This window comes from Palaemon carinicauda, chromosome 35, assembly GCF_036898095.1.
Source record: "Palaemon carinicauda isolate YSFRI2023 chromosome 35, ASM3689809v2, whole genome shotgun sequence".
Classification (NCBI taxonomy): domain Eukaryota; kingdom Metazoa; phylum Arthropoda; class Malacostraca; order Decapoda; family Palaemonidae; genus Palaemon; species Palaemon carinicauda.
The window spans coordinates 13,419,754-13,446,370 of NC_090759.1; the positions used below are offsets into that span (position 1 = coordinate 13,419,754).

General features: G+C 42.1%; 1 protein-coding gene across 1 annotated transcript in view; it reads left to right on the plus strand.

The window, feature by feature from the left end:
* Nucleotides 1-26,617, plus strand: part of TppII (Tripeptidyl-peptidase II) — a 162,451-nt gene that overhangs the window by 61,581 nt on the left and 74,253 nt on the right. The window contains exons 10-13 of the mRNA XM_068358249.1: nucleotides 1,764-1,899; nucleotides 16,423-16,582; nucleotides 18,207-18,387; nucleotides 22,815-22,924. Of these exons, the coding sequence (XP_068214350.1) occupies nucleotides 1,764-1,899; nucleotides 16,423-16,582; nucleotides 18,207-18,387; nucleotides 22,815-22,924 (587 nt within the window). The remainder of the gene's footprint in view (nucleotides 1-1,763; nucleotides 1,900-16,422; nucleotides 16,583-18,206; nucleotides 18,388-22,814; nucleotides 22,925-26,617) is intronic.

The window sequence follows — 26,617 nt, forward strand, 5'->3', positions numbered from 1 at the left end:
GCCTCCCTGAAGGATCTCACCCTCAAGACACTTTTCCTAGTGTGCTTGGCTTCGGCTAAAAGGGTCAGTGAACTTCATGCCTTCAGTAAGAACATCGGCTTTTCTACAGAAAAAAGCCACTTGTTCACTTCAACTTGGTTTCCTGGCCAAAATGAACTGCCTTCTCGTCCTTGGCCTAAATCTTTTGATATTCCTTGCTTATCAGAGATCGTAGGCAACGAACTGGAAAGAGTATTATGTCCTGTTAGAGCTCTTAAGTTCGATTTAGCTCGTACTAAGTCATTACGAGGGAAATCTGAGGCATTATGGTGCTCAGTTAAGAAACCTTCATTGCCTATGTCAAAGAATGCTTTGTCATATTTTATCAGATTTTTTTAATACGAGAAGCTCATTCTCACTCGAATGAGAAAGACCGATGTTTGCTTAAGGTTAAGACGCACGAAGTTAGAGATATAGCAACCTCCGTGGCCTTCAAGCAAAGTATTATGGACGCGACTTTTTGGAGAAGCAAGTCAGTGTTCGCGTCATTTTACTTAAAAGATGTCCAGACTCTTTACGAGGACTGCTACACACTGGGTCCATTCGTTGCAGCGAGTGCAGTAGTGGGTGAGGGTTCTACCACTACACTTCCCTTAATTCCAATATCCTTTTAATCTGTCTCTTGAAATGTTTTTAATCTTGTTTTGGGTTGTACGGAAGGCTAAGAAGCCTTTCGCATCCTGGTTGATTTGGCGGGTGGTCAAAGTCATTTCTTGAGAGTGCCCAGATTAGGGGTTTGATGAGGTCCTGTTGTATGGGTTGCAACCCTTGATACTTCAGCTCCTGGGAGTCTTTCAGCATCCTAAGAGGATCGCTGGGCTCCGTGAGGAAGACAGACTTACAAGGCAGAGTAATCGTCTAAGTCAACTTCCTTACCAGGTACCTATATATTTTGGTTTTGTTATATTGATAACTGTCAAAATGGAAAAACTCTTAGCTTATACGCTTTAAACTTAATTAACTCTGGTCTCTACCCACCGCCTTGGGTGTGAATCAGCTATTATATATTCACCGGCTAAGTTAAATATTTAAAAATGATATTTTAATTATAAAATAAATTTTTGAATATACTTACCCGGTGAATATATAAATTAAATGACCCTCCCTTCCTCCCCAATAGAGACGCAGCGGGACGAGAAGAATTGAAGGGTTTGTTTACATGCAAGAGTGGTATCTGGCCGACAGTTGGCGCTGGTGGGCACACCCGCAACCTTCATAGCGATTGCTCGCGAGTTTTTTGAGTGTGTTTTCTGTCGAGCCGCAGAGTTGCAGCTATTATATATTCACCGGGTAAGTATATTCAAAAATTTATTTTATAATTAAAATATCATTTTGATATGCTTACTGGTTTAGGAAGACACTCAGTACTGCATCTTTTTATTGTATTAATGGATTGTTTAGCATAAACATAATTTACCTTAAAGAAATTTTTTGATTAACAATGCTAATAGGTATTTTTATAGAGAAATCCTTATAGTTTTGGAGAAATTTTCAGAGTAGTTTTAATATATGTGCATCAGATTAATATTAGATTAAAAGTAAGGATTTTATGTATTATCCTAGGGTAATTAATGGGCCTCGATTGGCATTTTCTTATATGTACTTGGCCAAAATTAATGACTTTGGAGAGACAGAAGTTTTTTTTTTTTTTAAATAATTGCTTACTTAGTCCTCCTCCTGGTTAACATAAATTGCACATGGACTTATTGTGTGGAATATCTCAGGTTGTCCATATACTTGGTCTTCGAGAGGTCCTACAGCTGATGGTGCGAGAGGTGTAACAGTTTGTGCTCCAGGTGGTGCAATCACTTCGGTTCCAAGGTTCACACTACATAGTAATCAGTTAATGAATGGCACAAGGTGAGAATTATCAATATTTCATAGTAAATTTAAATGTTTGATTAACTTTATTCTTAAAAGAAAAGACTATCTTTATTTAGGGTAACTTTGTCCTGAGCTAGATATGGATGTTGACATTTTGTAGCATAGGTGGTTTATAGTCGTCACAACTTGTTGTTGAAGCTGCTATGCTATAACCTTGAGTGTTTTGTGATAACTTTTGGCTTTGTATGTATATGTTTTGTTATATTGCTACTCATTTAAAATGCATTGGTAAAGACAAGTATGTGGTAGATTCCTGGCCTGGTATCTTTGTCTGTAGACCCCGCCAATAGTGGTATTTTTTTAAAGGTGAGGTGTGCACCCTTGCTTCTGTGGAGGAAAGTTGGATAATTCAAACTTCACAATAAAATTAAAAGAATTAATGTTACTCTGATAAGGTAGAGGATAACATTTCCATTAGGCAACTAGTAAAAGGGGGTGAGGCAAATCAACAAATGTCTCGCATACATTACAATGGTGAGTAGGTCAATCAAATCAAAATTCATTTGTCATAATAGGAGCAAATATAGAAAAATCTATAAATCTACTTGTATCTTTCATGAAACTCCATTAAATTAATCATTCCTGAAAGAACAAAAAATATACTACAAAGCATCATGCAATTAAATACTGGTATATAAATTTGGCATATATTGCATATTGTCAAAATAGCAAGAAATCTAGCCTGTTACAGTCCTCAGAAGGAAAATCAAAGCAATACATAACAATGGAATAAAATGGATAATTTACTGTAGGTTATGTTACAAAAGAAAGGTTGATACTAGGATAACAGGCTTCTCAGTCTATTAGCCTGATACTGAATATAGATAAATAAATACTTTTTTTCTTATATTAGTCTTGCATAAGAACTGTGATGGGTCAGCAAAATAAAATGATGATTGTAACCTACCGTGACCCCCCCCTTAGGGCCGGTAATAGTTGTATGGGTATTAGCCTACCAAACACGCACCTAGGCATAACCTATTAGACCACTAGCATAAACTATGCATCAATATTAGACGTTCAATGTAGGTTAGTTTTAACCTAACCAAAGATCAAACGGTCAAATATGAACTGGGATGCTCGGCATTAGTACCGTGCCGTATAGCCTAAATCAGGCTACTATGACAGTAATCAAATGGTCCCTAGGGTATGTAAGCCAAGACAACTAGAGGTATGAATTATCCTAAGATAAGTACACTATGCTATCAACTGAAATAGATAACAACATCGAACAGGCCCGTCACAACATATTCACCTACCCCCTAACGTTAATAAAATAAATTTTGCGTGTATTCACTGCTAAAAAAACCCGGCGACAACAGGTACCAATAAATTGAGAAGTTCCCTCAGGCACGATTGTAAAACAAACAACAAAATTGGCGGGATTTCTCCCAAACCTTGTTATTGTTCGTATTTTTAATACAATGAGAAAATAAATACTTGGCCGAAAGGTAGTGAACAAGGGGGACATTTCTAGATGGAAAAAGATAATGAATAACAATATAATGATAAATTAACTCAATTATTGATAAATGTATTCAATAACGAGTAATTCTCGATCCAATTAAAGTTGAAGTCGAGTCAGAACTCCGAACGCAACTTCTAAACAAAACAAACTTGTTTTCAAGGAAAAATGGATAATGTTAATGAAATAACATCTTTATATTGATACAATAGTAACAAATTCCAATAATGAAATACATCTATATTCCAATTGTTAAATGTATTGGAAATCAAAGAAACAAAAATAAAATTATAGAGACCTTTAATGTGACGTTATCAGACGCATAATAACTGCAGAACTGATTCTGTTGAGTCAGACATTTGATACAGCCTCCCCCTAACATGAGTAACTTATGATCCCCTTCCATTCAATGGCAAAGCTTCAGGAAGGCTAAGAAGCCAGTCATGTTGGAAAATTCTCCTTTCTTAGTGAAGAGTCTTGTACTTTTTTTTACCACCACCCTACTCCAATTCTGTTGCTGCTAATACTTTTTTGCCCCTTCTCTGTTTGCAAGGAGGGAGAGAATCTTCCTTTACACCTCACATGTGCTGAGCTCTAACAATGTCTTTGAATAGTCCAAGCCAACCTTCTGGAATAGCTAAAGAGATCTTGAAATATCCCTGTGCTATGTGATCCAATTTTTTGTTTTTTCTTCTTGAGTAGGGTTCGTACATTCTTTGCTTTTTGTTCCTGATGCTTTGATAGTTCCTTTTCCCTGAGTGTCAATTAGATTCCATTATAGCAGGTAATTTTATGCTTTCGTTGAATTTGAAGAAAGAGTATCTTGTGGATTTACTGTACCGCTGCTTTGCCCATATTGTAGTCTCAACAATTCAAAGCTTATTTCATTCTTGTCTGTTATCAAAGCAGATGTATGAATGGGCAGTACGGAAAGCTGTCGGCCAGATATATTTAGGAAGAATGTATTGGCATACCACATCCTTTGCCATGGGCAAAATTTAAGGTACAGTGGGTCTTACATCCTATGCATTCTTGCAAAGGGGCTATTTGAGCAGTAGTGATCATAGGTATTTGACCTCTTTGCCACCCATTTAAGCAAGAATTTAGCAGTGTTTGCATCCCATTTGAGAATCTTTGGGCTTCGCAGAATTAAATCGTCAAACACCCTTGTGATTGTCTAGATAGCTGCACCTTTCTGCCGTTCTATATTCATTTTAAACTGCTCTGATCAGTGTTGCTCATTCCAGGGAATCTGGTGGTTCCTCATTGGCCTCGAGGCGAGTAGTAATCTAATCTACTGTCTGCTATGTGAGGTGTCGCAAAAGATTTCCTCATTGTCCCAGTTTAGTTATCTCCACATGGTGAGGCACCATCAGTCCATGAAGTCGTTAGCATTTCAGTGAAGAAGACTACCCATCTTCTGTCAGAGAGATTTTCCTCGCAAGACAGTGTCTTATTCCAGGTTTCCAGACTGCAAGTTATGGATATCCCTTTCTCAAGGGAGCTTTCTATGCTCATAAGAAGCTTTAAATAATCTTACCACGAAATCTTGGCTGTAGTGTGGGATTTTGATTCCCATTCTCAAAAAGTATAACTCTAGTCCTGTGTGGGCTCTCTGTTTTTGCCCTAAATACTTCTTCGGTACCATAGATTTGTGTGTAGGCAATATGACAGTCTCTTAGGGAGCATGGATAAATGTCTCTCTGCCACTTGTTCTGAGTTTGTGGGCTCAAACTCTAAACCTGTTAGGTTCTGATGAGAGATTAGTTTTCTTGAGAATTTATAGAGAATGTGATGAGTGTTGAGGGTCTTGGTGAAGTTGCAAATGAAAATGGGGCACATTTTATAAGTTTTTGTTCTACAAACAATCTTGTTATTGGAGGTACTGTTTTCCAACACAAGGACATCCACAAATATACATGGACTTCACCATGTGGCAATTACAAAAATCAAATAGATCACATAGCCATTAATAAAGAGAGAAGGAGGACTTGAGAAATGTAAGAAGCTACAGAGGTGCAGATATTGGTAGTGATCACCAGCTCCTCATTGCCACACTAAAATTAAAACTGAAACCACCTAACAGAAATGTAGATAGAATACGTAGGTTTGATACAACTAAGCTTCTAGAAGATGAGCAGTGAGAAACCTTTGCAATGGAATGTAGGAATCGATTTGCAGTCTCAATAGACCCCAAGAGACGAAGAGCAGATAATTAATGAAGAAAAGTGTGATAAGAATGTATATCAGTTAGTTGGTAGTGAAGTTTTGAGACATGCAGTTACAAGGAGAAAACCATGGATATCAAATGATACTTGGTATACTATAAAAAGGATACTAAGACAGAAATTGCTTGTTGAAAGTTTTCGAGGAAGTAATGAAAATTACAAGGTAGAGCGTGTAAAGTATTCCAGTATTGATAGTGAAGTCAAAAGAAACGACAGGAATGACTGGAGAGAATATTTAGACAGGAAAGCAGATGGGGCTGACAAAGCTATGTATTCAGGGAGTGGCTATGGTGTAAGAATTGGTTTTAGAGTTATTAATGAAATCCTTACTGGGGCAAAGAAGCAGCAAATGTCCATCAAAAAGGGTGATGTATTTGTTATAACAGAAAATGAAGAAAGGCAATGTTGGATGGAACTCTTTAGTGAGGTCATGAATAGGTGATATGAAGGGAATAATTTGATTGATACACCTGAAGCTGAGGAATACCTTGATATGCCCATGAATGAATTCAGAGTGTTTTGAAGTCAAAGCTATCATTAAAAGACTAAAGAGATGGTAAGCCCATGGATACAATGGAATAACTGCCGAGATGATATGGGCCAAAATGAAGTGACTCTCAGAATACTTACAGGATTATTTTGTAGAATGTGGCATGAAGAGGCAAAACCTGATAAATGAGAGCTAGGAGTGTTGGTGAAAATGGAAGATCAATAATTACAGAGGCATCACACTTAAGTCAGTTGTCATAAAAATATATAGTATGCTCATTCTAAAGACACCAGAGAGAAAGATTTAAGAAAAGCTGAGAGATGAACAAACAGGATTTAGAAAAGTTAGAAGTTGTACTGACCAAATTTTCATTTTAAGACATGTACAGCAATGTGTAGAATATAGAAATTCACTTTTGATAGCATTTGTGGACTATGAAAAAGATTTTAAGTGTAGGCCTACACCAGCCAATTTTGTGGAGAGTCCTTCATTATTATGGAGTTCCTCTTAAATATGTAAACTTGATTAAGTCTGTCATGAGCATAGCAAGTGCAAATTTGATATTAATGGAGTCTTATCAAATGAATTCCCTGTGAACAATTTAGTACTCCAAGGGAATGTTGTCACTTAGGTTATTTATCCTCATGGATTTTGTAATATATAGAACAGGTGGGGATGGTGAAGGATTGGACTGGATTGGTAACAGGAAATTAGCTGACCTAGAGTATGCTCATGACGCTGTCCGTATCAGCAGAACATCACAGGATTTGCTATGCATGCTTACCTGAATGCAGGAAATATTATATGAGGTTGGACTGAAGATAAATAGAAGAAAGACAGAGGTTATTGGAATGGAATATGCTATGGAAGATGAAATACCCTTGGAAGGAAAAAGGATTAATGAGGAGGAGTCATTTAAATATTTAGGAACTATGATCTTTAATACAGGATCTTTAGAATTTTAGTTTAATGAAAGATTAAAAAAAAAAAGCAAATCAGGCAATGGCTAGGTTGAGTAAAATTTGGAAATCAAATTGCCTGAAATTACATATAAAAATCAGGCTGTATATCAGTTTAGTAAGATCAGTGTTACTATATGGACATAAATCGTATGACAATTAAACAATATCCAGCAGATTTTGTAGATTTGAGAACAAAGCCCTCAGAAGAATATTGGGAATAAAATGGCAGGACAGGATTAGAAATGAAACTGAGAGATTACCTGAATGCCTTATGTGGATGAGATCATGTTGAGGGGTAGATGGAGATGGTTTTGGGCTCGCTCTTTACACTCCCTGAGAGGGATTCGTTCACCAAACTTTCAACTGGTCTCCACAAGGCACTAAAAGAGTTGGAAGACCCAGCCCTACATGGCAGAGGACTATGAAATGTAAAGTAGGAGATGATGGAAGGAGAAGTGTTGATTTAAAAGCTCAAGATGGACAACTGGCGAAATCTAACAGAGGCCCTTTGCGTCAATAGCCGTAGGAGGACGAGGAGGAGATGATGATGATGATGATATCATCACCCTTCAATGCTTTGCAGTTGGAAATCAGGATGAAATGTTTTTGTGTCCAAGTTGGTGGAGATTAGGATCCAGTTTTTTGAGAGTGATGGGCTAGAATTGAACCAAATATTTTAAGCCCTAGTGTGTGTGCATTTTTAGTAGAAATGTATTTAGAGTTGTGGAAAGGTTTCCGAGAACACTATACAGTACTTCAGTCTTTGAGAGATGATCAGATTGGCAAATCTGATGCCTGTCTAGGGGATAATTGTAAAGTCAAGGCGAGAGCTCACAAAGTGGGAGCTGTAGTCCCTACCCTTTTTTATGTGGAACCTGTGTTTATTGGTTAATTAAGGCAACCGTATGGCGTTCACTTTCACCTTTTCTTTCAGGAATGTTATTCAAAAGCCCTTGGACACTTATTCTCTCTGACCTGTAGGGTGTATTCAACACTAGTTTCCCAAGTTTTCATGATAGGTAATAATCCTGTCTAAGGCATAAATATGCCGTGAATCGGGGGGTAAAACTTCTCGTCACTGGGCTCTTCTTTTCTTTCTTATTTTAGCCTATCTTATTCTTTTCTTCTTTTGGGAGGAGTAGAGCATCCCATCGTTAAACCACAGGCGTGAATGGAATTGATTTCCTCCACTCAATTTATTAAAATGGGAGGAGGTGGAATAAAAAAAAAAGCCAAGGGCATGGCAGTGATGGGGAGGAAGGGTGTAAGGTATCAGCAAATCATATAGATGGATATGTTAGGAGGGGTATGAGTGAGTGGGAACTTTGGGAAGAATATTGAAAAAATAAAAATAGATGGAGAAAGTTGACATTACTGTATTACTATTATTATTATTATTATTATTATTATTATTATTATTATTATTACTTGCCAAGCTACAACCCTAGTTGGTAAAGCAGGATGCTATAAGCCAAGGAACCCCAACAGGAAAAATAGCCCAGTGAGGAAAGGAAACAAGGAAAAATAAAGTATTTTAAAAATGGTACCAACATTAAAAAAAAAAAATTAACAAAACAAGAGGAAGAGAAATTAGAATAGTGTGCCGAGTGTACCTTTCAAGCAAGAGAACTCTAACCCAAAACAATGGAAGACGATGGTACATAGGCTATGCCACTACCCAAGACTAGAGAACAATGGTTTGATTTTGGAGTGTCCTCCTAGAAGAGCTGCTTACCAAAGCTAAAGTCTCTTTTATACCCTTACCAAGAGGAAAGTAGCCACTGAACAATTAAAGTGCAGTAGTTAACCCCTTGGGTGAAGAAGAATTGTTTGATAATCTCAGTGTTGTCAGGTGTATGAAGACAGAGGAGAATCTGTAAAGAATAGGCTAGACTATTCGGTGTATGTGTAGGCAAAGGGAAAGTGAACCGTAACCTGAGAGAAGGATCCAATGTAGTACTGTCTGGCCTGTCAAAGGATCCCATAACTCTAGCGGTAGACTAATAAGGTTGGAAGAAGATGGCAACCATCTGTAACATTCTCTCTCAATTAAATGAAGATCTGGAATTATAATTTGTTCCAACACAGAATACTTACCTCGAACTACTTTCTTAGGAGTGTCTGGGATCTCCTCCCAACCGACCAGAGTTTTGTGTAGTTTACCCTAGTCCCGTTTTCTATGAGGGGTAACCTCAGGTGGAGTGGAACACGCCCTGAGGCTATTCCCAGGTCAGAGAGCATGCTTGCTCAGGTCTCGATCTCCAGTAAGTTCTCTGGTCGCGTCGTGATAACATCTTGACGCTCTCTCCTTACCCAGTGCGACCCTTTGTGTCCCCGACCCCCCTTTTGTGTCTTACGCGGTCCCCACGTGGACCCATTATTATTATTATTACTATCCAAGCTACAACCCTAATTTGAAAAGCAAGATGCTATAAGCCCAGGGGCTCCAATAGGGAAAAATAGCCCAGTGAGGAAAGGAAATAAGGAAATAAATAACTGAAGAGAACAAATTAACAATAAATCATCCTTCCTACCCTTATCCTCTGTGTTCGTCGTGTAGGGGCAGCTTATGTTCTCCTACAGCCACGTGTCCGGAGTGCGAGTCCTGGAACGTGGTGCAGTGGGGGCGCTTCGGCACCAAGAAGAAGAATACGTCCAAGAGGTCTCATAGGAAGACGAGCCTCTCCTCGCCGCTTACTTCTCCCGATGCCTCGTCGAATGGAGCTTCTTTTATACAGTCATCTTCCCCTACCCAGAGTAGGGGACGAGGTAAGTCAGTTGTGGGGAAGTGCCCATTGCTCTTCCCCAGGAGTCTGAGTGGGTGCGGTATAGCACCAAGAAGAAGTAGGCGACGAAGTGGTCGCCTAAGAAGCCTAGCGCCCCTTCCTCCCTTGCTTCGCCGGGTGTCTCGTCTGACAGAGCTTCCCTACCACCCTCCCCTACCCAGAGTAGGGGATGAGGTAAGTCCGTTGTTGGGAAGAGGCCCGCGGCCCTTCCCCAAGAGTCTGATCTAAAGGATAGTGGGGTTGTGGCGACGTTCCAGACGAGTGAGGGGCTTGACGGAGGGGCGGGAATGTGTTGGGAGACGGAGTCCTGGTGCAAGCAGGCCACGTCTCCTCTGATGACCCCATGTGGGGGAAAAATGTCCCTAATTCTTCTTCAGCCTCTTTGGCGTGTTTTTCAGTCACTTCTGCAGCCGAGGACGTCGCCGAGAAGGAGCCTCCCAAGACGTGGCGCTGAGGAAGCTCAGGAGACGAAGGGAGAAGCCCCACAAGAAGTTGTTGCGTTTTCACTGCCCCTCGGGGTCGCGCCACGAGAGTCGGGGCTCAAGTTCCCCCAAGAGCAGTGAGTGGGTGGTGGTTCACCTCGACAGGCTGCTGGAGCTAGCGGCGACACCGGGCCCTTCAAGTTGGCGTCCGAGGACGAACTCCCCGGATAGATACTCCTCTGGCAGCAGTGGCACCCGACGGAGGGACTCATCATGGCAGGTTCCAGTCGACAGGCGTAAGTCCGCGAAGGTTCCGGTTCCATCCGCCCAGCGGAGAGAGTCGCCCCTTCGGTCTGGCAGCCGAGTCCTGACCTCCAAAGGCCACCTAGCTCGTCACGAGCGCAGCCCTCGGGTTTCCTCGACGGGCAGGCCCGCAGATACGAGAACCTCCAGAAGAGTTGTTGGACCCAGGACGGAGGCCCCTGTTCCGACGGCGGTACCCGTCGTTCGACGTGAACCCCGGCAACCCTACAGCAGGCTCTGGCAGACCTGCATAAGTCCGCGAGGGTTCCGGCTCCTTCCGCCCAGCGGAGAGTCACCCCTTCGGTCTGGCAGCCGTGTCCCAGCCTCCAAGACTTCGACAGCCAGGTCTCGGTCGACAGGCATAACCCCGCGAGGGTTCCGGCTCCTTCCGCCCAGCGGAGAGAGTCTCCCCTTCGGACTGGCAGCCTTGTCCCGGCCTCCGGTTTTTCGATGGCCCGCCCTGAACGAAGGAACCAACCAGCCAGCACAGGGAAGCCCCTGGCTCCATGGATCTCCGCAGGAGCTCCATCCTTCCAGCGGAGGTAGCTGCTGGCTCGACCCGGCAACATGGCATCCATACCCGGTACCACGACAGCTCCATTCAGGCTTCGTGGTCAACCGCTGGTATACCAGGGTACTCACACCCCACGGATTCCCCGGGAGGTGGTAGACCCATGACGGCTATCTTCGTCCCAGTGGCTTCATCCGTGATGGAGATAGCCGCTCCATCGTCCCGGCCAGCCCCATCCAAGCTTTGGAGGTGGCCGCTGACACACCCATGACGGCTACCTCCGTCCCGGCGGCTCCATCCGTGATGGAGCCAGCTGTGCCATCGTCCCGGCCAGCCCCATCCAAGCATCAGAGGCGGCCGCTGACATGGCAGGGTTCTAAAACCCCACGGATTCCCCGGGAGGGGGTAGACCCATGACGGCTACCTCCGTCCCAGTGGCTTCATCCGTGATGGAGATAGCCGCTCCATCGTCCCGGCCAACCCCATCCAAGCATTGGAGGTGGCCGCTGACACACCCATGACGGCTACCTCCGTTCCGGCGGCTCCATCCGTGATGGAGCCAGCCGTGCCATCGTCCCGGCCAGCCCCATCGCATCGGAGGCGGCCGCTGACATGGCAGGGTACTTACACCCCATGGATCTCCCCGGGAGGGGGTAGATCCATGACTGCTACCTCCGTCCCAGTGGCTTCATCCGTGAGGGAGATAGCCGCTCCATCGTCCCGGCCAGCCCCATCCAAGCCATTGGAGGTGGCCGCTGACACACCCATGACCGCTACCTCCGTTCCGGCGGCTCCATCCGTGATGGAGCCAGCCGTGCCATCGTCCCGGCCAGCCCCATCCAAGCATCGGAAGAGGCCGCTGACATGGCAGGGTACTTAAACCCCACGGATTGCCCCGGGAGGGGGTAGACCCATGACGGGTACCCCCGTTCCTGACGGCTCCATCCGTGATGAAGGCAAAGTGGTTTTCCCCCTAGCGGGTCGAACGGGGCTATTGCCTCTCCAGTGCCTGCCTCAGTGGCCACTGGAGAGAGACCCCCGCACCTTTGCCCAGTGCCTCTTCGGCTCCGTCCGCCCTTGCCTTGCCCTCCGTAGGGGAGCTTCGACTCCTCAGTTAACCTTCAGAACCTCCTACTCGGGCTCCAGGAGAGGGCGTTCAAGCCCCGGCTCTCGAAGGAGTTAAGAGGGGAGGCCCCCTACTCCTGCTGGCGCCTCAGGTGGGGGGATGCCTCAAACGATATTGGCAAGCATGGCGGGACCACGGAGCGGATCCGTGGACCGTAGCAGTACTAAAGGAAAGGTACAAGCTACCCTTCCTAGTGGACCCCCACCTCGGATCCCAGATCAACAGGCGGAGTGGTTGGCACCCAACGACCCCTGGAGAGTAGCAGTATTGCAGGAAGAAGGTTCGGCAATGCTGGCGAAAGGGGCAGTAGAACCAGTCGAGAAACCGAGTCCAGGGTTCTACAACAGGCTCTTCCTGGTGGAGAAGGGGACAGGATTCTGGAATCCTTACAGCCCTCAACAATTCGGGTGCAAGACCGACTTCAAGATGAACACTCCGAAGTCGGTCCTAGCGACCTTGAAGGAGGAGGACTTCATGAGGTCCATAGGCCTCAAAGACGTCTACTTCCAAGTCCCTGTTCATCCCTCCAACAGGAGGTTCCTAGGGTAAAATGGAGTACCAAAACATGGCAGTTCAAAACCCTATGCTTCGGACTGTCGACTGTCCTCAGGGCTTCACGAAGGTCTTCGCAACAGTTTCAGGCTGGGCGCACGAACAGGACGTCCGCCAGATTCGGTACCTAGATGACTGGTGGTTGCTTTCAGTCTCAGAGGAAGTACTGAGGGAACAAGACGAGAAGCTCCTGCAGTTCTGCAATGTCTTGAGTATCATCATCAACCTGGAGAAGTCCCGGCTGATATCCTCCACCAGGATGACCTACCTAGGGTTGGTTCTAGACTCCCGGATGGCGAGGGCCTTCCCCTCCGCAGAGAAACTGGACACCCTGAAACAGATACTCTGGCCCTTCCTGTCGGGGCAGCCCAGGAGAGCCAAGGTCTGGCAAATACTGATAGGACTCCCCGCACTAGATAGTCCTGGTGTCCCCGGAGACGAAGGAAGTCCTGGGGTGGTAGCAATCTGAACGAACACCCTGAAGGTAATGCCCTTTTCTGCCGACCCTCCGGAGATGCTCCTGTTCACGGACTTATCCAAGGAGAGCTGGGGTGCCCATCTTCTCGACAAAATGGCAAAAGGTAAATTGGAAGTCGAGGAGACGAACCTGCACATATACGTGCTGGAGATGAGGACCGTACAAAGAGCGTGTCTAGAGATCGTCCATCTACCCCGGGGAAGCTCCGTGGATCCGGGGTGCGACAACGCCACGGTGGTGGCCTACGTGAAAGAGCAAGGAGGACTGAAGTCGAAGGAACGGTGCAGTCTCACGATGGAGTTCCTAGAATGGGCTGAATTGGAACAATTAATTTTTCAGCCAGGTTCTCTCCGGGGAAGAGGAACGTCCTGGCCGACGGCCTCAACAGGAAGGGTCGAGTGGTAGGGCCCGAGTGGTCCCTACACCCAGAAGTGGTCAAAACCCTCTCCCTGAAATGGGGCTCGCCGGTGATAGACCTCTTCGCCACGAGACTAAACGCACAGCTCCCCGTGTTTTGTTTTCCTGTGCCAGATCCAGCAGCAGCGTTCGAGGACGCCTTCCAATGAGACGGACGGCCAACCTGTGGGTGACTTTGGTAGCGCCCTGGTGGCCAGAGAGAGAGTGGTTCGCGGATCTAAAGGAACTGGCATGCCTTACACCTGGGCCGCTTCCAGACAGACCAGACCTTCTCTGGCAGCCTTACTTCCAGAGGTTCCACGAAAACCCTTGGTCCCTCCTTCACGCGTGGAGGTTATCGAGCGTCTCCTGAAAAAAGGAAGGATTTCCGTCGAGGACAGCATCAAGGATGTCAGGGTACCTGAGGCGTTCGTCAGTCGAGGTGTACCAGGCGTAGTGGGCTACCTTTTTTAAGGGGTGCTCCTCGAAGAACATCAGGCCGGTAGGGGCCTCCATTCACGAGATAGCAGACTTCCTGGTCTATCTCAGGGACAAAGTGGGCATGTCCATCCCAAGTCTTCCTTCTGAAGGACATAGACCTAGGTGCCTCCAGGTAGATCTCGACGCTCTTCAAGAGCTTCGAGCAGTTGTTTTTCCCCCAAGACGTTAGAGTGACCCCGGGGGATGTGGCTAGGGTACTTGAAGGTGCTTTTGGAACCTCCCTTCGAGCCTCTAAAAGACATTCTAGACAAGGAGCTCGCCCTCAAGGCAGTTTTTCGTTTAGATCTGGCATCAGCAAAGAGTAGGTGAGATTCTTGGCCTGTCGTACGAGATCTCACACTCGAAGGGCTGGCGAGAAACTACTTTCAGATTCTTACCCTCCTTAGTAGCCAAGGCTCAGAATCCAGCTGTTTGGGACCCCAAAATGGAATTGTTCTCAGTGCCAGCTATCCCTCGCTCGGCCAACCCGAGGGAATTGCAGTATGGCAGTATTTAGAAAGGACAGCTTGACTTCATCCCGAGATCAAGAGTCTGTTTATTTCCCTCGGGACTGTGAAGGGGCCAGTCTCCAAGAACACTTTTTTCTTCTGGATAAGGCAAGTGATCGTCAGGCCCTACAGTAGTGCAGGGGTCCCCTTTTCAGGAAAGCCCAGACCCCACAGCATTAGGAGTCTAAATGCTTCTTTGGTATTTGAGAAGAACATGGCAGTGGGCCAAAGCCTGAGGGCAGGTACTTGGTCTAACCAGTCGACCTTTACGGCTCACTGCTTGAAGGACTACGCAAGAATGTCCCTGGGCGGGTTCTCGCGCGGTCCCGTCATTTCCGCGTTCCAAACGGTTTAATGGTGTAGCCCCAGTGGTAACTGCGGGTAGCGAGTCCAAGAGACACAGGTTCCTTCCTGAGCCCCCTTGTTCTTCCTTCCCCTATTCCCTTACCGGAAATGACTCGGGTAGCCCCCTGAAACTGCCATGGGATACACTATCATTGGAAGGACATGTCTCCTAGGATTCTTGCAGAAGTGAGTTACTTAGACACTAAGATGGTTTTGTGCGTAGTTTTCCCTTTTTTCTCGTGTTTTCTTTGAGGTCAGCAGAACCTAGTCTCCTACCTAGGTTTCTCTTCTATTCTCGTCACGGTCTCTAGGTCCTGAAGGACACTCCCACCTCCTAAGGTATAAGTCTCCTAAGAAAGTAGTTCGAGGTAAGTATTCTGTGTTGGAACAAATCACAAATTTCAAGTAATTTGTATTTTTCCTAACAATACTTACCTTGAACTACTTTCGGGTAATGGCCCTCCCATCCTACCCCGAGTGCCTTGCTGGACTTCATAGATACCTAAGCTATCAAGAACTTACTGGAGATCGAGACCTGAGCAAGCATGCTCTCTGACCTGGGGATAGCCTCAGGGCGTGTTCCACTCCACCTGAGGTTACCCCTCATAGAAAACGGGACTAGGGTAAACTACACAAAACTCTGGTCGGTTGGGAGGAGATCCCAGATACTCCTAAGAAAGTAGTTCGAGGTAAGTATTGTTAGGAAAAATACAAATTACTTAAAATTTGTAATTTTCCTTTTTTTAAATTGAATTCAAACTAGCACTGACTTGGGGCCCATCAGCTATTGACATCTCCATACTTGCTGCATAGGAAAGAGCAGGAACTATCCTTTCCTTGAGTAATAAGGGTAGAGAAGAATGCATTCTGTTAGGTTCAAAAGGATTGCTGCTGTTTAGTGAGTGAATCTCCTAAATGAAAGCTGCAATGGTTTTTGCTTTCCTATGCATACATACATATACCAAGGCACTTCCCCCAATTTTGGGGGTTAGACAACATCAACAAATGAAACAAAAACAAAAAAGGGGACCTCTACTCTCTACGTTCCTTCAGCTTTCCTATGCACAAGGAAAAAATACTGAAAGGGGTTTGTATTTATCCAAAATGTACAAACCATGTTTTCATAATCTCGGTTGTATCATCCTTCTATAGTATTCCCATAACGACATTTATCTTATGTTACCAAGTTTCTAAAACCATATTAAGCTGATGCAAGAAAATACTCCTAAATAAAAGACTGGTTTATATATTTGGGTAAAAGCAAATCACCCTTAGAATGTGTTCATTGTTTTCGAGTAGTATTATGGTATTTCCGTAAGTGTATATTAAATTTATTAACCCCATATCATGACACACTATTTTTTATGAATTTAAAGTTGATAAATGTTTTATTTTGCTATATGATAGGTTAGTCTGTTGTATTGAAATTTAAATCTTCTCTTTCAGTATGGCATCCCCTCACACTGCTGGTTGTGTTGGCTTGATTGTGTCTGCACTGAAACAGAAAAGCATTCCATATTCTCCATATTCCGTCCGTCGAGCAATAGAGAATACAGCTCTCTCCTTAGATGTTGATATCTTTGCGCAAGGTCATGGTTTAATACAGGTTAATATTTTGTTATAATTTAATACCATGTTGTTTTTGTCATGGATGTTGATTTTCTAAAGAAAACGGTTAAGCAATGAAATCTCAAATCTCGTGTAAATAGTTGCAATAATCTATTAATTTTTTGTTGAGTTTATTACTTTCAATGTATTACTACAAAGCCTCCATGCATATACAATTGTAACCTTTAAATGTCTGGGTATTACAGTTCTTAATCTCGCCTACAAGGAGTGAGCTGTAGTAATGTTCGTAAACTTAGTTAAGTCATAGGTCCTCTCAGCTGATAGATGTTCTCTTTTTGTATCTGTAAATCTGTGAACAGTTTGGAGTTCTGCAGATTCATTTTGATAACTAAAACAAGCAAAACAGTTTCATTTGGCATTTTAAGCAAAGGTAATAACAATGAATACAGTACAGTACTGTATTCTAATGTGTGTTGAAAAGGGCTTGTAGAGTTACTTTTTCGTTATGAGATATTCATTCTTGATGTGAAATGAATCAAGTTGCATCTTATCAGAATAATAGGAAAGTAACGATATGACAGAAAAAGAATAGAAATAGACAAATAATAGTAAAGCAGGAGAGGAGTAATAGAGCAGTATTAAGGTATACACATTTGTTAGTACTTGACATACACTTTTGTTAGTACTTGACATAATGTATGCAAAAAAGGACCACACTTTAAGAACAGGATTGAGTAAATAAACATGCTTTGAAAATATCTGGGTCTGGTATGAATGCAAGCCTGGGAAAGAGTGTATGATTTAGGTAATCAAACAGCTTTGAGGAATTTCATGATTATGTAAGGAAGGTAGAATGAAGGATGAGGCATTTTTATTTATGTCTTGGAAAGCCCTCTCTTACTAGTTGATGATGGCAGGAAACAATTATAGGTCCTGTTTGTCAGTTCAGTCTTTAACGCAGGGAAAAGAACAAGTGAGAAGGGCACATACGGCATCTGTCAGTTCAGTAAATTAATTGTCATCTTTGGAATAGAGAAGTGTATGTTAATGAGTTAAGTAATTTTGAGATCTCCCCCATCAGCTTTTAACACCTTAACCCTCTGTATTCTATGAACAGAGTTTTCAGTCCCTTGAGTCCCATGTGACGTTTTGTATGTCTGGTAATTTATAGTACTTTTCTCTATATTTAGGTGTAAGTATTTTACAAAATGTCTAAATAAAATTTATTCAAGTATATAAATAATTTTTAAAATTTGTATCCCACTAAAGGCTACAGGGGTTGAGTGATAAAGTTTATTTGTATAGGGATGGGATTGAAATGGTTGAGTAGCAGGAACTTGGTTATACAGTAAAGGGGACTAATTTCAAATTATGACAATTTAGGTGATTGTATACCATAGTCTTCTGAAAAATGGTATCTAGACAGTTGTATTCTAAAAGTTTTTTTCTTGGTTAAAGGAGTATTTTTGACTACATTACACAGGTGTCTTGGTTAACCCTTGGTTAAATATCTCCCATTGATATATGAAGTGCAGTAGTAATTTTTTTTTTTCTCAGACCATAGAAGTCTTATGATCTTTGAAATTAAAAAAGGGGTTTCCATGACAATCAATTATGTAAAATGAAAAAATAAAAAAGAATACAGTCTGAAAATCTTTCAGGTACAACATGCTGTTGAGCACTTGATTCAGCACTCTAATGGCGTAGAAGATAAGATTCGCTTTGCAGTGGAATGTGGTAGTGAAAGAACTAAGGGAATACATCTGCGAAATTGGCCGGCACTCAAGCCCGTTGATGTATCCGTCACAGTTGAACCAAAGTTACTAAATGATACAAAAGCAGGTCAGTTTCAAGTTTTACTTCAAACTTCATAAGTTTTTTCCATCTTTCTATTTATTGTGAACCTATCTTTGTAACAGGAGTTCTCAATCCCAGTCATTAGATGTCCCCAGGCTTTAATTCTATTGTTCACTAAAGAAAGGGAAACACTAGCCATCTATTTAAGGGAAACACTAGCCATCTATTCTGTACCCCCTCACATGTGAGAAATCTGCTGAAATGGTATCAGCTCAAGTGAATACTCCAGGTGTTATTCTTTTGTTTTTGTTCAATTCACATTTTATTTTGATGCTAAATAGTTACAGGTGTTTTTGCTGTTTATTCTTATTAGTAAAGGGAATAAGAGAGAGAGAAGTTTTATAGTACATATTTATATTTGATGGGTATATAAACTTGTGAGCAGTAAACAAGGACCGCTCTGTGTACTCTGCCCTTTGCAAATTATGCTTTCATTTTGCTAACCATTAAAGAAATTAATTTTTCTTCTTATTTCACTCCATTATTCCTACATTAAGGGGTTGGTTGCCCGATGCACCCTCTCCAATGCCTTTGATTTGATGCATCCTCTTCCACCAAACTTCTCTCCATATCATCCTTCACCTTTAGCGTTGTGGTGGCTCATGTGCTAACGTCCCTGACTGGTGAACGCTAGACTCGGGTTTGAGTTGCACTCAAACTTCTTAAGTTTCTTTAGTCGCTACAATCTCATCATCTTTTTGAGCTAAGGGTTGGATGTTTGGGGGAGCCTACAAGTCTATCTCCTGAGTCATCAGCAGCCATTGCCTGGCCCTCCTTGGTCCTAGCTTTGTAAGAGAGGAGGCTTGGGTGCTGATCATATGTGAATATGGCCAGTCTCTTGGGCAATGTCATTGTCCATTGCCTCTGCCATTCATGAGCGACCTTTAAACCTTTCAACCTTATCTTGCCATCTAATTCTCTGCCTCTTTTGATCATCTCCCCCTAACAGGTTCCTCCTAAGCCCTCCTCGCTCCCTCCCCATCATCCATCCTTAACACATGCCCACATCATCTCACTCGTAACACACTTATCTCTGTAATCTTTACCACACCTGCCATTCTTCTTATTTCATCATTTTTCTATCTTTCAAACAGTGATATTCCTATAATACACCTTTGCATTCTCAACTATGTTCTCTCAAGCTTTGCTTCCTCTTAGTCTCAAAGCCCAAGTTTCTGATCCATACTTTAACTATGGTCTTATTACTGTGCTATAGATTTTGAGTTTTACCTTGATTGGCATTTTCCTATCACATACCACTCATGCTACCTCTCCACCTCACTCCACTTTCCCCATGATGCTTTTATCATATTTTCCACTTCAGCCTCGCATCCTCCCTCCTGAATTATAGTAGATCCGAAGTATCTAAATTGTTCTACCTGTTTTATAATTGCTCCTCTACTTTCATGTATGGCTCTCCAGTCCCTACTTTCCTTACTGCTAACCATAGCTTCAGTTTTATCCACATTTACCCTAAAAACACTCCTTTCCAAAGTCTCTTGCCACTCTACCACCCTTCCCTGTAATTCTTCATTTTCAACAGTAATTATCAAATCATCTGCATGTAGCAACTCCTACTACTTTTCATTTCAGATCCCTTCACTTAACACATCCAAGACCAACACAAATAAAAACGGGCCTAATGCTGACCCCTGATGTAATCCAATGCTTAACTTAAAATGTTTCTGTTTCTCCAACAGCTGTTATTATTTTTGTCTTTGTTCTATTGTAAATCATTTCTACCTTTCTAACCAACTTCTACGGGACTTTCCTCTTCCTCAAGCACCAAAACATCACTTCTCTTGATATTCTGTCACACGCCTTCTTTAAATCTACAAAAGCACAGAAGAGTTTCTGGTTTCCCTCTAATCTCCTTTCCTGTAACTGCCTTACTAAAAAGATGGCATCCACTGTCCCTCTCCTCCCCATGACTCCGTACTGTTTTTTCCTAAGCTACAATCTCTCTCAATTTCTAATCTAGTACCCCCTCTAACACATTCAAACCATGCTCTATTAATTTATTTCCTCTTCCCATATTGCTCTTAATAAATCCAGCATCCATTCTTCCCCCTCTGTAGCTAGTATCTTGACCATTTCAATTTGAAACTCTGATGGGCCTGAAGCTTTACCATTCTTCATTCTACTCAATGCCCACTTCACTTCTGTACTCTGTATATCCATCACTGGCCCCTCCACCCTTTGTGCTTCTCCCAGCTCATCTTTCTCATTTTCAGTATTCAGTAGTTGCTCATAATATTCTCTCAGTCTTCTCTTAATGTCATCATCCCTATGCAATATATTCCTATCTCTATCCCTGATGACTACCAATTGCCCAAAATCCTGTCTTTGTTTTTTCCTCATTTGAAATCTTATAGATATCCTTTTCTCCTTTCTATGTTCCTAGCCTTTCATTTACCTGCTCTACTGCTCTTCCAATAGCTATACCTACTTCCCTCTTAGAATCTTTTTTCTCTTTTCTGTACCCTTCCTCTGCTCCCTGTGCCTGTCTTAACTTTCCAGTCCTTAAATGCCTTTGATTTTTGTTTAACTGATGCTTGTGCCTCTCTGTTCCACCACCACTTTTCTCTTTTCGACACATCATATCCGCTGGTTCTTCTCATTAATTCCCGTTTTCCCTACACATTTCTTTCATACCCAACCAAATATTTTCAACCCTGTTATTCTGTCCAATCTCTATAAGTTCAACATTACCAGTCATTTCTCTCACAATTCTTCTAAATTGCTTGCACTTTTCTCCTTTAAGGTCCTAACCTTAATTCTAGCTCTGCTCTTTCTCTTCTAGGATTTTCTACCTCTCATTTTAAAATCCATCAGCTTCAGGGCAAAACTAAATTTGAAACATTCAGTTTTGCCCAGAAGAAAATTCAGTTGTTACATATTTAGTGTATGGTTTTACTATTGTATTTTCCTGTTTTTTCTTGTAAGCCAAGATGATCTATAGGGTCACCTGTCTTGGTTCTTTTCCTTTATGAAAAAAGTTTTCAAAGTGCTGGGAGTATTAAAGACAACAATTGAGAGTTCAATATGTGGTGGTTTTGTATAAAAAAAAAAAATTGCTTGATTTGGTTAAAGACTGATTTTCAGTAAATTTTAAAATCTGGGTAATGAAAGACAATTTACTTGAGAAAAACCCATAATTAAAATGGTGATTATTAAGCAAACACGCATTCTAAATTTTAGGAAGGTTTTCTTAAGTTATACTACATCCTTTGTAGTGACCAACTTGTTACGTTAAAGCCAGTAAGCTTTGGTCTGTATCAAATTGTTGTGGATAAACTGAAATATGACATAACCCAAATGGTTATACCCCTTTGGGCTAAGCTATAGTAAAATAGGAAAACAGGAAGTATTTAGAAAGGCCAAATCATTTTCTTTGAATAGAAAAGTGAGATTATTTTATTTTTCTTAGGAAATGAAGGTAAAGAGAACTTACATGATTTAGACTATTGTCAGATTCTGATTTTGTATACTGTATACATTACATAGTTTGTTATTCATTGAACAATTATTTTACATTTTTGAAATTTTTATATGTGAAGAGGAAAAAAATTCCATATATTTACTAAATGATTGGCAGAGATAAAATAGAGCGAGAATAAAAATATTTTACTTTAAAAATAATTGTCTAAATGTAATCTTTAACATTGATTTTGTATAGTAAAAGCATTAATTTTAACCCTAAATTACCTCTTTTTGAGTTCCAGTACTTAGCATAAAGTTTAAATGCCATATTCCAATCCATGCTTGGGCCACAGTTATGGTATTCCATACCTTTCTTGAAAAATCTTGAATTATATATATAGCAACACTTTGTGTGGTGATTATAGTATCCTCTTATTAGGCGAGGTTAAGAAAAATGTCCTTCTACTGTAGTTCTGTTCTCGCTTTCTTTCTTCCATCATGTCCAAAGTATTTTGGGTTTTGCATCTTGATGCAGTTGTGGGGTTTTCAATAAATTTCTTGCCGAGTGCTGATTGGCTTTCTAGGCCCCAGTGTCAAACCATTGGATACAATTCATAAATCCAATTATAATGTATTTGAAGTAACAAAGATAGGGCATCTTTTCTGCCGATCCACTTTGCACAATTGTTAATCAGTTGAGATGGCCTAGTTTTACTTTTTTGTTATACTATTGCTATGGGTAAAGGAATGGAGTTCATTAAAGGCCAGGTTTATGAACTTTTACAAAATGTTTTTGGTTATTATTGTAGCTTGATATTAATAGGGTGTAAGTGGCACTCTTCCCATTTTGTATTATAAATTTTTATTATTACCACTAAAAGTGTTTTAACTTTCTTACTATCATGAAATTTTAATTATTTGAAAGTGCAAAAAATAGTGTACTATTTACTATTGTAAATGGGTCTTTCTTTTTTCTCGTAAATTTTCAGATCCAAGTGAAAAACTATCCTTTTGTATGGAGTTTGTTATGACCTGTGACGCGCCTTGGGTTAGGGCGCCCCCGTGTTTACAAATGTCATATATGTTTAGATCATTTCAGGTAAGACTGTATTTGCATTGTTCCTATAATATAAAATGTGGTTTTGATTCAAGTATATCCTTATATTTATTTGCAGATAAAATATAAATGTAAAAAATTTTCTTGGACTGTACCCTGATAATAATAATGATATTGGTAAAATTCAAGTCTGATAGTTTAATTATGCAACATAAATAGTTACTAGTGGAATATTTTACTACTGGGGAAGTTTTAGGAATTAACTAAGCTTTGTCATTCAGCAGGCTCTTGAAAGCTTATTTCTATATTTTCATGTTTTTATTTTGGTTTTTGTATTATATTATAATTTCACCACTGTAAATGTTGATTTATCTGTGGTATGGCAAAATTATTTATATATTGATCTTAGGCTTACTCGACATGAGCGGATTGAAACCATGCGGTTTAGAAATCAGTGTACGGTAGATCAGTGAGGCCCTTCACACGATGCCCGTGAGGCAGAATATCTGGATGGTACTGATTTTCTAACTGTGCATGCACTTCTAATCAGTGCGGTAATGCATGATTTAGAATACTTAAGAAGTGTATGGCGCCCTTCAGACGGGAGGTTTTCTTCTGTGCGGTAGTCGTGATTCTGCTCTTTTCCTGCTCTAATTTTTCAGTGCTATCTATTTTTAAATATTAAACTTAGCCGGTGAATATATAATAGCTGACGTCTCCGACGCCTCGACAGATTCCAAAAACTCGCGAGCGATCGCCATGAAGGTTGCGGGTGTGCCCACCAGCGCCGACTATCGGCCAGATACCGCATATACATGTAAACAGCCTCAGTTCTTCTCTCTCGGTTTCATCGACAAGTCGATTCCACTCGCTATTATGACCTCGAGTTTTCTACCGAATTGGTGAAGTACTTGGTTTTGGTTTTATTGCTTTCGCCGTGTTGGATTATTCAATACTATCTTCAAAAGAAATGCTTTTGAAAGGAGAGTAAAAGTGTTTTGCCCTTGCTTTTTTATCTCTGGTTTTTCCATAGAGTAAAGATGGCCGACCCTTCCCTCAGTGTACGGAAGTGTGTTTTAGGCTTTTAGTAATTATTTTATCACGTTATAAATTATTGTGGATAATTATAGATTTTCCTCTATATATTTTATATCTCACCCGCCTTTATTAGGCCTCTTCGATTAGCTTTCCATTTATACTAAACATCAAGATAAATTTTATGTTTTGTTTATATGCGGCCTTTACCTATTCCTCCCCTAGTCCGAGATGTAGGTGGTCCTAACTTGGAAACCGAAGTTAAACAACGTTGAGCCCATTCAACTTTTATTTTCGTTAAGTTTAAATCATTTGCTCTGTAAGTTATGAAATGAATATTTTTTAGAAAATATTTTAAGAAAGATATTCTTTGAATAGTCTTCGTGCTGTTTTTTCAAAGATGAACTAACGTTTGGTTTATTTATGCTACGCAGTTTGCGCTCTATCGTTACGATAGAGAAAGAGAGAATCACGGTTTCACTTTGCAGAAAGAGTAAATCGATTTTGACGTTTTGTTCATTCTTCTTTCAAACTGAAGTGTTTTAAATACTAATTTAAAGGAACTTGTTAATTTTCAATTTCTTAGTCCTTTCAGTTTTTTCCTTTGGTCAAATAACCTGTTTATTGACGAAGGGTGAGTGGGCAATTCTCTTGTGTGTGACAAGAGAGAGAGAGAGAGAGAGAGACGGAGAGAGAGAGAGAAAGAGAGAATGATCCGATCTTTATTCTCGTCCCAAGTAAGGAGTTTGGGAGCGAGTAACGTTGTTCTCGATTCAGTTTTTTACTCTCGTCCCAAGTCTCTGTACGGGGAGAAAGGATAAAACGTTTTTAGTTTTTATTCTCGTCCCAAGGCACTGTACGGTGAGAGATTGAAAACGTAGTCTTTAGTGAACTAGAGTTTAGTCTCCTTTTTAACTTTATATATTTCCGTTTTATTCGATATATATGTATGTTTTTTTTTTATTTTTGCATGTGTGTTTCATTTTGTACTAATGTGCTTACATTATAAGACTCATTTCGCAATTATAACCTTTTGATGTAAGGGAGAATTGCGTGCTTCAGTTAGATATCAGTTTTATTCATGCCTAATGTGAAATTATTGAAAAATACGGTATCAGTGAAGTGAGTGCTAGAAAACATGTGCTGTGTTGCGGAGGGTGCGTTTGTTCGTGCTTGTCACTTGCCTAGTCCGAGACCTCTTTCAGGCTCCCATGCACCAGGGAGAAGGAATGTCGTAGGACTTAAGGGAGTGAGGAGTGTAAACCAACGAACAGACGTTCCCTCAAAGGTATCAGACGTTGCTCGGCAAGCACGTCCTTGCCATAAGACAGGAGAGACGAAGTTTCTCCTCGTCATCCGAAGACTTTTCGCAAAAGAAACCTTGGCGCAAGGTTTCTAGACCCTTTAAGCGAAAGTCAGTCCCTTCAGGACAGGTCCAGCGTCCTGGCTGTAGCCATGGGGACAGCTCTGACCCTTTGCAGTCGTCGGAAGACTGTTCGCCTATTAAACGCAAGCGTAACACGGGGTCCGAGGGTCGCGGTAAAGGCAATGTTTTGCCAACACAGACGTTACCGTCGTCTCGGCCCGTTCCGACTCCCGTTGATCCTAAATGGGTTGTCCTGCAGGACATGCAGACTAAGCTTGCCTCCCTTATGGAGAAGTCTGACGTTGAGCAGGTTCATGATGAACCTTCGCTTTCGAGTCGCCGTTACGCTGAACGAGACTCTGGCCGTCAGCCGCCCAAACGAGCATTTACTCGTCCTTTTGACGTTATGAAACGTGATGTCGGTAGTTTGTCACGTCAGTCACGTGACTTGGATCCCCACTCGCTGCATTCCCGTGTTGACTTTCAGCCGCTGCCGCAGCCTCGTGTTGACGTTCAGCCGCTGCCGCAGTCTCGTGTTGACGTTCAGGACGTTCGCCAACCAGCTCAGTTGCCTTGTTTTGACGTTGAGCGTCAAGCACCGCAGTCAAGGGTTGTTTTGACTGCTCAGTCTAGGCAGTCAAGGCAGTCTCGACTTGACGTCGAGCGTCCATCAACTCCTGTTGTTGTTGCTGGTCAGTCCTTTCAGCAGTGACATGACGTCGCTTCCTTGACTGCTACTGCTGCTCCTTTGCGTACTTTGCCTGTCAAGCATTGCCACCGCGGCAGGTCTCTCCTTTTCATGAGACTCGGCAATTGTCGGACGAGGTTCCTTCAGATGAGGAAGTTGCTGATCCCCCTCCTACTGATATTCCTTTGGGGACTTTGTCAGACGGAGAGGAGCCTAAAGCTGCTCAGCCCTCTATGGACTTTAAGAAAATCATGCTGATTTTTAAGGATCTTTGTCCGGACCTTTTTGTAACTGCTGCTCCTCGTTCGCCTTCGTCAGAGTTTACACTAGGCCTAGCTACTTCGAAGCCGTTGTTTTCTAAGCTAGTGCTCTCTCGCTCTTCTAAGAGAGCTTTACGTTTGCTAGGCGACTGGTTGATCACCAGGAGGAGTTTTGGGGGAGACAGCCTTTGCTTTCCCTCCTTTTAAACTGGCTTATAGAGCGAGCATCTGGTATGACACGGGAGAAGTTCTCGACTTGGGAGTTCCTGCCTCTGCCCAGGGAGACTTCTCAAGCCTCATAGACTCTCCCCGTCGCCTGGCCATGAGACGCTCCAAGATTTTATGGTCGGCTTCAGAGCTAGACCATCTCCTGTTGGAGTTTTTTC